The sequence below is a fragment of the Acinonyx jubatus genome, chromosome C1 (genome assembly GCF_027475565.1).
Source record: "Acinonyx jubatus isolate Ajub_Pintada_27869175 chromosome C1, VMU_Ajub_asm_v1.0, whole genome shotgun sequence".
Classification (NCBI taxonomy): Eukaryota; Metazoa; Chordata; class Mammalia; order Carnivora; family Felidae; genus Acinonyx; species Acinonyx jubatus.
Genome location: NC_069381.1, coordinates 61,503,384 through 61,513,365, shown reverse-complemented (window position 1 = coordinate 61,513,365; position 9,982 = coordinate 61,503,384). Strand labels below are relative to the sequence as shown.

General features: G+C 39.2%; 1 protein-coding gene across 4 annotated transcripts in view; it reads left to right on the top strand.

Moving 5' to 3' along the window:
* The first annotated feature begins 51 nt into the window (after window positions 1–51).
* CRYZ (crystallin zeta) overlaps window positions 52–9,982 on the top strand; it is a 35,618-nt gene continuing 25,687 nt past the window's right edge. Inside the window, exons 1-3 of one of the 4 annotated variants that reach the window (XM_015068686.3) lie at window positions 52–197; window positions 5,543–5,659; window positions 7,094–7,246. In XM_015068686.3, the coding sequence (XP_014924172.1) occupies window positions 5,549–5,659; window positions 7,094–7,246 (264 nt within the window). In that variant the 5' untranslated portion in view covers window positions 52–197; window positions 5,543–5,548. Of the gene's footprint in view, window positions 198–952; window positions 1,105–5,542; window positions 5,660–7,093; window positions 7,247–9,982 lie in introns of those variants that run through there. The other 3 variants (XM_015068687.3, XM_053214241.1, XM_053214242.1) reach the window with 3 other exon arrangements.

The window sequence follows — 9,982 nt, the reverse complement described above, 5'->3', positions numbered from 1 at the left end:
GTAGCGGGTGGTGGCCGGAAAGGCCCAAACTGCCTCTTCGTTCCGAGCTCGGGAGCTGGTTGCGCCCTCGTCTGGGGGCGGGGAGAGGCGGGCGGACCAGGAGGAGCCAGCAAATGTAGAAGACGCCCAGGTCCGTCCCCTTTTTTGTGGAATCTGAGTGAGCCCTCGCAGAATTTGCTTCCCCTCTCTAGAACCGGGTAAGTGGTTTTAAAAAGTCCCGTTAGTTGTCCAGGCAGCGGATCTCCCCGCCGCTTGTCCAAAAAGGGGCCGAGTTGATTGAGGTGGCGCCCTTACCCCGCGTTCTGTCCTGAAGAATTTGCAAAAGGAGCTCGTGGCCGAGGACGTTTTCCTCTACGGGCTGCTTGTTCCTCAGGCGTAACGCGCGGGTACTTTAACTTGATGGCCGCGACCTCCCGGCCCTGGTCTCCAGTGAGATCCGCGTTTGCGCTGCACCCAGCAGGGCGCCTTTGGCTCTGCCCCCGCCGCCGGGCCTGGATGTGGGCATTCCCGCGGCCGCGCGCATCGGCTGCGTGGCCCCTGTGCTCAGCCCGGCGGGCAACGGCTTGTCCTTCGTGGTTCCTGCGTCTGCGGAGCTCCAGCCCGGCCCTATGTCGGCTCTGCCATCAGAGCTGCTGTCTTACTGTTGGAGAGAAATGCGTAGTGTTGTGGCCTCCCGTGCCCCGTGGCCCCCACCTGAAATCATTTTCAAAGGCAAAAAACTTAAAGAACACTGCGTAAACACATCGTTTGATGTTCACTTAGTTCCGAGACGAGACTTAACCTCAGTGACCAGGGAATGTGTTAATATTTGAACTGTTGAAAGGCTAAAGTTTGGACTGCAAGCGGGAAAGGTTGTGCAATTCTCACTGAAGCCAGCCGCACGCACCGTGTCTGGTCAGCAGCAACAAATCCCACTGAACTCTTCCTGAACCCAGAGAGCTGCCTGCCCAGTTCCATCCAATCTTTTCTTCCCAGAACGTGGAGGGGTTTGGAATTATCCATTCAACTCCTTCTCCACACCTTGCCGCCCCCCTCTTATCAGAAGTGGGCACTGAGATCCAGGCCAGGGGAGTAACCTACAGCCTTCGAGAGACTTTTCTTAGGGTACTTCTATTTTTTTTTAGTATTTCTGGCTTAAGGCTAATTAAAAAAAAAAAAGGCTTACATAAGTCTTTCTTGATCAACAGCACATTTAGTAATGATTCTCTTGCCAAGTTCTTATTTTTTATGTCTTGCCAGCAATTCTTAATTTCACTTAATGCTCTTCTCTCATACTGTGCCTTTGCTCTGACTTTGTGACTTGATCTCCTCATTCCATGTTAACATATATTTCTAACATTTACCCTATCCCTTTAGTTTTTATTGAAACCAAACAATTGAAACAGAGCATAGAAAAGATTTGAGGAAGAATTTTAAATTCTGATTTGCGAAGTATACTTGGCAACTTTTTATAGGTAAAAAGTACAACCAAAAATTAAACCAGGATCCTCTGGTTTAAATTTTATATTTAAATACACTAGCAGGGTAGCAGGTCTGCTGACATGCAAGTGATTTAACCTGAATAGTAGAGCTTATTGCATGCTGGGCGTGCTCTGAAGCACTCACCTGTGTGCTCTTGCAGTTTAATCTTCACAGGGATCCTCTGCTAGGGGATACTGGCCCCATTTTACAGATAAGAAAATTATTAGTTTTCCTAATTGAGTCATGTTCTGTGTATCAACAGTACATCTCCCGAACTTCTAGGCATTTGGAAAATTTCAAACTGAGCAGATGCCTTAATCATAAAATATGTAATCCTACCTTCAGGTTAGTTGAATTTCATATTTCTAGCTCAGCCTGTCTCAGCTATCATCATTATAAAGTATATTTTTAAGAAATTAAGGCTCCTCTATGCCAACATTTCAAAGGATGAGATGAAAATGATTATACAGTAAAGGGAAGAAAAATCACTTTACAACACTTAAGATAGAGGACTTGGGTTCTCACTCTGCTTTTGTGTGACCTCTTAACCTCTTGGAATGTTTTCTCATCCACAAAATGGATGGTGATTTTATTTCCATTTCTGCATACAATTAAATGGTTGCTTTTTTTTTTTTTTAACCTATGGTGAAAATAATTATCCCAATGAACATGAAAGGCATACTTTGTAGAAGAACTCAGGTATTACAGGGGTTTAAGAATTGTAATTGTTATTAGTGTGTTGTATTATTTTATTCTTTTTATTATTCCTTTTGACTTATCACCTTATGTATTATGAAGCAGATGATGACCCTGTGGGTAGTTGAGGGGGTTTTCAAAGGCAATTTGTGTAGATTGGAGCCTAATCAATCATAGTGGCAAAGGCTCAGTGGGAAATAAGATGGACAGAAGCAAAGTAGAAGACAGAGCTGTCAAGGTTATGCCCTGTCTCCTTACAAACTGGATAGGATAAGATGGCAGTACTGGACAAGGCAACAGGGTCTTCTAAATCCATTATTAAGGATGAGTATCCTCCTTCCTTTGTTCTTTTCTCCCAACTTGGTAGATGTCAAATGTAGCAGGGGAAATGTATGTGCTAGATAATTTTGACAGATCCTATTTCAGGGTAATTTTGCTTTTATTACTGCTGCAGTTCTTTGAGGATAATAATGATAATAATTTTCTGTTGGTGAAAAGGTAGATGCGAGAGTTTGAAAGAAGGAAATAGGTAGGAATTAGGTAGAAAGTGGAAAAGGAGCTACAGATCTTACATAGTGTATGTAGCTGTGGGAAGGAATGAGAGCACAGAGTGAGCAGGAGCTAGGAGGGGGGCTGGGACATTTTCTCTTTGCCCTTTTTATTCTCTGAGGTTAGCACAGTGCCTCGCTTACAGTTAATGTTCACAAAATACGTGTTGAATGAATAACAACGTTTGATGTTAATGTGTCAAGGATTCTCTAGACTGAATTCTTTGAGGCCAAGGTCTTGTTTTTATAATCTGAGTCTTACAAATATTTACAATCAAAAGTGATTATGGAATTATAGAATCAAGAGTATTTTAATCAGTAAGAAATTGGAAAGGAGAAAATAGATAGGAAAGGAATAATGATATCTATTATATGTAAGAGTAAACATTTTTGCCAGATTCAGTGCCTGATGCTTGCTGTGTCCCTAGCACAGTGACCCTGAGTGGTTAGCCAGTTTTCAGATGAAGAAGCTCAAAAAAGTTGACTGCCTTGCCCAAGGCCATATGGCTAGTAAATGATAAGATGAAATTCATACTGAAAGCTGTCAGATTCCAAAGCCCATACTCTTACTATAACACTGTGCTGAAGACAAAAAGGAAAAAAAAAAGTTGTGTTCTTATTTCCAGAATGGAAAACTCTGATCAGAGCAACCTTCGTTTGTTGCTGTTGTTTCTGTTTCCTGGTCTTTACATTTTCACTTTCTTGTCTAACAAATACCCAGCCTGAGTGAAGACCCAAATAGAAATATAGTAGTGAGACTGCTGGTAGTTACGGAGTGAACTGCCTTTTCCTAGTCCTCACTCCACACAGGTGTCACCCTCAGGACTGCCTCACTGCTCTACAGTGACCTTAGGCTTGTGTTGTCTGTCTGCTTCCACCTCCTTGTGTTTGAGGTCTTCTCTTCAGGATGTGTCATTGCTAAACAGCCTTCTAGCAATGGAGTATTTACTTACTCCTCTGTGCTAGGTACTATATTGCATCACTTCAAGGGTTTTAAAATGATACAACTTTTGATTAATCAAATCAAGAACTTTCCATTAATAACACTATCCGAATGCTCTTGATTACCTCCTGTACATGCTGTGACATTTTATCATTAGCATGTACTCTAAGTAGCCCTGTGTTGAGCTTCAATATGGTAAAAGTCTGAATTCTTTCAAGTCCTAGTTTCTGCAACTGTTTTTTTTTGTTTGTTTTTAATTTTTTTAATGTTTATTTATTTTTGAGAGCGAGACAGAGTGTGAGCGGTTAAGGGGCAGAGAGAGGGAGATACAGAATCCAAAGCAGACTCTAGGCTCTGAGCTGTCTGCACAGAGCCTGATGCGGGGCTTGAACTCAACAAACCGCGAGATCATAACCTGAGCCTAAGTCAGACGCTTAACGGACTGAGCCACCCAGGTGCTCCTCTGCAACTGTTTTTGATCTTTCAGCTATTCATGGTTGATGAATATAATTATTCCAAAAGTTAGCAACAATGTTCTAGGTGGTGGCAGAATCTAACTAAATACTTGATGTGGTTAATTTCAAGAAATTGTGATAACACACAAGCAGAGTTATGGAGATACAGTCAAAAGCCTTTCATTACATCTCTTTAGGTATGGAAATTTTCCATAATTGCCTATTTTTATTTATTTTTTATTTTTTTTAACATTTATTTATTTTTGAGAGACAGAGAAAGACAGAGCATGAGCACGGGAGGGGCAGAGAGAGAGGGAGACACAGAATTCGAAGCAGTCTCCAGGCTGCAAGCTGTCAGCACAGAGCCTGACGCAGGGCTTGAACTCACAAACCGCGAGATCATGACCTGAGCCAAAGTCAGACACTTAACTGATTGAGCCACCCAGGTGCCCCATTACCTATTTTTATATTCAAGTGTCCTTTACCTTTTTTTAGAGTTTATTTTAGCTCTGAGTTTTCATTTCAATAATAACAGTGGTAGACAAAAATAACAACAGTGGTAGGACAGAAAGGTTAACTGCAAATGACCCTTATAATTTATAAAATATTACATACAAAGAAGTATTTTTAGTTTTTAATATTTTCCTCTTTTGTGAGAGTAAATGAACTTCACAAAGCCAAGTGTTTCACCATTGATAAATCTCAAAAACTTAATGTTGAGAGGAAAAAGCAAGTTGCAGAATTAAGTACAGTGTGATCCAATCTAAATAAAGTTTGAGAACATGCAACACAATAGCACATATTTTTGACTAATGAATATATGTGTAGTAGTGGTATGATATCATACTTAGGAATGGGGGGCACCGAGTTTATGGTAATAATCACCTCTTAAAAGGGTGGGCTATAAATGGGTTTGGGGATGGGTTCAGAGGCTTCAGTTATGTCTATAATGTTCTGGGCTTTTAAAATATTAAGATTTGGTAAAGCAGAGTGGGAAGTAAATTTGTTTATTATAAATACTCTTCATATTTTTCTGTATATTTGAAATATTTCGTAATCTAACGGAAGGTCTATTTTTCTAATGTTAATAAAACTTAACATCAGCTCCTAAAATTTCTAAGATGTTGCAGCACAAGCTTACACAAAAAGAAACCTGAGATATTATATCATTCTATGTCTAGCCAGATGTTTTTATTTGCATGTTTGATTCCCCTGTTGAAGGCACTGAATCCCTACAGGAAGTAGTATGAAGTATTTTGCTTTGTAGCTGAAGGATTTGTAAGATGAAAGGTTCTTAAACATGAAATTAGATCTGTGTAAGCTCAAGATTTAAATTGTTGTTTGAAAAATTGTTTGATCTACCCCCTCCAGGGGAAAAAAAACATAATGGTAGCTTAGATGCATATGACAATACATAATTTTTTTTTCTTGGTATCTAGGTCACCATGGCAACTGGACTGAAATTGATGAGAGCAATTAGAGTTTTTGAATTTGGTGGACCAGAAGTGCTGAAACTCCAGTCGGATGTGGCAGTACCAACTCCAAAAGACCACCAGGTAGATATAATGACATAAAAACAGGCAATAATTACACTGAGTGTGAGTCTCCAGCACATCAGGTTAATGTCCAAAAGAAGCAGACTCACAATAATTTGTAAAAGACATTGAAATAGGACAGAGTTTATACTGATGATATATATGAGGTCTGACAAAGAGAACGTAATTATAACAGTTAGTGAGGTAGATCTATGAAAAGGAAAAATATCCTGTTACAAGAAAATTGTTGAAGTTGGGAATCATCTATGCAGTGCAGTAATTGATTTTTTCTGGATAAAATCATAAGTATTGTTGAACAAGTTATTCTATTACAAACTTCCATGATTTCTTTTTTGTGCACAGTAGGAAAATAACTTTCTTCTGCATACATGCTTTTCCATATATGATTTAAGGGAATTTAAATGAAGAGTTTAATCATTTCCTGTGACTTTAACGATATACTTTCTCATTAAAAATTATGTATTTTTATTACTGCACCTTCCGTAACTCTTAAGTCTCATTTCCTTAACGAAACTTGAACCTTATGAGTTTTTACAGTTTGTCCATAACCTAGCTTTAGAGTTTCATTTCTTATTGCTCGTTCTCAGTAGACTGTGCTATAACAAGCAGCATTGTCTGGTTTCCCCAGAGGATTGTCTGGTCTCCCCAGGAGGCCCTTTCATTCCTTCTGTCTTTGCACATACTATTCCTTTTACCTGAATTGTCCTTTTTCTCCCATTCTGAAAGAATGTCTACTCTTCTTTTAAGGCCTAGCTCAAATACTGCTTTCCTTGGAAGGCCTTCTCTTACTCTTGCACCAGAAGTAATCGTTAGGTATTAATTAAGGTAAAATTAGCTTCTGTGGTAGATGTAACCTCAAAATCTCAATGGTTCAACAATAGAAAATTGTTTCTCATTCACTGCATTGCAGAATTCTAAAACGTTTGCGGGTGACTCTTGAAGAATGATTTAGGGACCCAGGCTTCCTCCATCACTGTGGCTCTGTCACCCTCAATGCCTGTCTTCTGAGGTCCCTTCTAATGAAGGGGTGAAGGCACAGTGAGGATTGCCCAGAAGGTCTTTATGGGCCAGCCCTGAGAGTAGTTATCATTTTGTGCCCAAACTCAATCATTTGGCTGCTCATAACTAAAGGCACCAAGAAATAATATTCTTCCCACATACCCAGGAGGAGGAGGAGATAGGTTTGATGAGCACATAGAGGTTTGTGCCACACGACCTCTTAAATATTTCCACTACTATTTTCCCAAAATGTTTTGCGCACATAAACCATTCTGTCTTTTTATTTATATGTTGGTTTACAAAACTGTAATGTGAACTTGTTGAAGGCGAGGTTTCCCCCTCCATTTTTATAGCTCCCATAATCTGTATAGTCCTAGCATAATGCTGAATGAATGCCTAGTGTTTTGTTTTAACTAAAATACATTGGCATTGCAGGTTCTAATCAAGGTCCATGCATGTGGTGTAAACCCAGTGGAAACATATATTCGTTCTGGTACTCACAAGATAAAACCACTCTTACCCTATACACCTGGTTCAGATGTAGCTGGGGTAATAGAAGCTGTTGGAGATAATGCATCTACTTTCAAGGTATTACATTTTAAATTATTTCTATTTTGGCGAAATATTTTTCTTAAAATATTTTGACATAGCTTTCAAATGTGTCTGTATATAAATCTTTAAAAGGCCCATTACAGATTAGGAGTTTATTTGTTGCGATGAGCACCAGGTGATGTACAGAAGTGTTGAGTCACTATATTGTGCACCTGAAACTAATATTGCACTGTATGGTAACTATACTGGAATTTAAATAAAAACTTAAAAAAATAAATAAAAGCCCCCATTACACAAGTTCTGCCACTTGGGGGCCTCCTCTATTCAAAAAAGAGATTACCTCCTGTCTAGGTGTCTTCCTTGTTTGCATTTTTGGGGACAAGTGCTGGGTAAATTCTGTATCTTCACTTCCCCTCATAGAACTCAACTGATCCTTTTGATGTAGCAGAAACATGTAAGAAAGAAAATAAGCAAGGAAATTATACTATTTCCTAACTCTCAATAAAAACAAGCCTAGATGATGTTTCATTCCTTTTATAAATTCAGTTTCATAGGATAAAGGGAAAGCTAATTCTTTTGAATAATGAGTAAAAGATGAAAAAAATGCAAGGTCAACTATACATTTTTAGAGCTCTGACTCAGATCAAGGTGACTGAGTCAATGAAAATGTTATGATCAGGGCTTTTGTTATTTATATGCCAAAAGAAATATAAAACACAGATAGTATATTCATGTCCCAGCACCTTTTCTCATAATTCCCTGACCTGCTCAACTTTGGCAGCACATTTACCAAAATTGGACTGAGACAGAGAAGATTAACGTGGCCTCTGCACAGGAAGACCGTCAGATTCCTACAGCTTTGTACTCCTCGGCCTGTGGCAGTCTGGCTTCTGCCCCCATCGCTCCACTGAAACGATTCCTGCTAATGTCACTAATGGCCTCTCTATTGCTGGAGTTAATGGGGCCTTTTATGTCATTATCTCTCTTGACTTCTCAGTGACATTTGACACTCTCAGCCACTTACTTTTTCTTAATTTTTTTTTTTTCTTCAGCTTCTATGACATCATTTTCTCCTGTCCTCTTCCCCACTTCCTCCTGGACATTGTTTTTCAAGCTTGTTTTTCTCTGGATAATCCTCAAATCTTAGTGCTGCCCAGTGCTCTTGGCCCCTTACTTAGACCTCTGCTTTTTGTATCCTGTACCTTCTTCACAAAGATCTCATGCACCCCCATGGTGTCCATTATCACATATGATATCTGTAGCTTAGAATTGTCTATGAAGCTGTGGACCTGTGCTGTCTAATAAGGTAGCCACATGTGGCTATTTAAAATTCTTATTAAAAATTAAAATAAAAAAGTCAATTCCTCAGTCACAGTAGCAACATTTCAAATGCTGAATAGCCCCCTGTTTCTAGTGGCTACCCTACTGGACAGTGCTGATATAGAACATTTACATCATCACAGGAAGTTGTGTTGGAGAGTATGAGACCCACATAGTCAACCCTTGGTAACCTCTTACTCAGTATGTCTAAAACTGAGCTTATCTTTTGTCACGTTAGATCTGCTCCTCTCTTGTGTGACTGTCTTGGTGACTTCTGTGCTTTGAGGCATATCTCTTCACTCCCCCCACTCAGCTCTCCCTTACTAGAACTGTTTTCTCTCTTTCCATTCCCACTGCCAATAGTTCAGGTTATTCTACCTAGTCCCTTACCTGGATATCTGTAATGGGTATTTAACACCTGCCCTCCCTCCTCCTCCAGTCAATTCTTGCTATATAAAGGGTGTTTTCTAAAATGTAATCGATTGTTTTACAGTTAATTCTTAACATTAGTTCCTTGCAGATTTCAGAGCATTGCTGAGACTGCTTATGTTGTTAGAGAAGATATTTCATGCTCCTTTCTACTATCCTTCCATTCTTACCTCTATTCCTTCTCACCTGGTAGTTTATTTTTTAGTAAAGCTGCTCTTCCCTGTATACCCCACGCTCGCTCTTCTCTATCTTTTTTCGTATTGGTTCTGCCACTTGGCAGAATAAAACTGAAACTTATAAGCATAGGTGGAAGAGATTTTACCCTCCAGCTTTAATTCCCTTTCATTTTATCCCTGAAACTATTACATTCTGTATGTTAGACTACTTACTCATTGGGCACAAATGCCAGAGATTTCTCAACACTTACTCCTGCCACTGTTCCTTTACTTACTTTGTTTCCCTCACTCATAATGACTCTTCTCAGCTTTAGTTTTTAAAATGTTGTCCTATTCTTCAAGACTTACCTTAAATATTAGCTTCCCAATGAAGCTGTTTTTTACTCCTTCTACTTAGAAATAATTTCTTTCTTTTCCTGCTACCCAGCTTTGATGGCGCATCATCTTTGTCTTGCATTGTAGTTACTCTTACCCTTTTCTTTTCTGTCATCCTAGAGTTTAAGATGCTTTTAGTGGGGGAGGGTGTTTTGTTATTAATATCCATCACAGAACTCAAAAAGTACTGCTTTCATAGTGAATTCCTAGAAAATATTTGAATTATATTATAAGGAGTACAACCTCTTTTTAAAGCTGTAAAAAAATGGTACTGATCTTAGTACAGTCATATTTGACCATTTGCAAGTGACACTGTTAAGTAGTGAGGCTTGTCTTTGACTCCTGGATGCCTTGTGAGGCTTTTTTGTTTCTATCGCACTGCATAGTACTATTACTTTTTCAGATCTCTTTTTTATAGCACAAATTTAAGTATACTGAGAGTTATTGCCTTAAAGCTGTGCTTCTTCCAAGA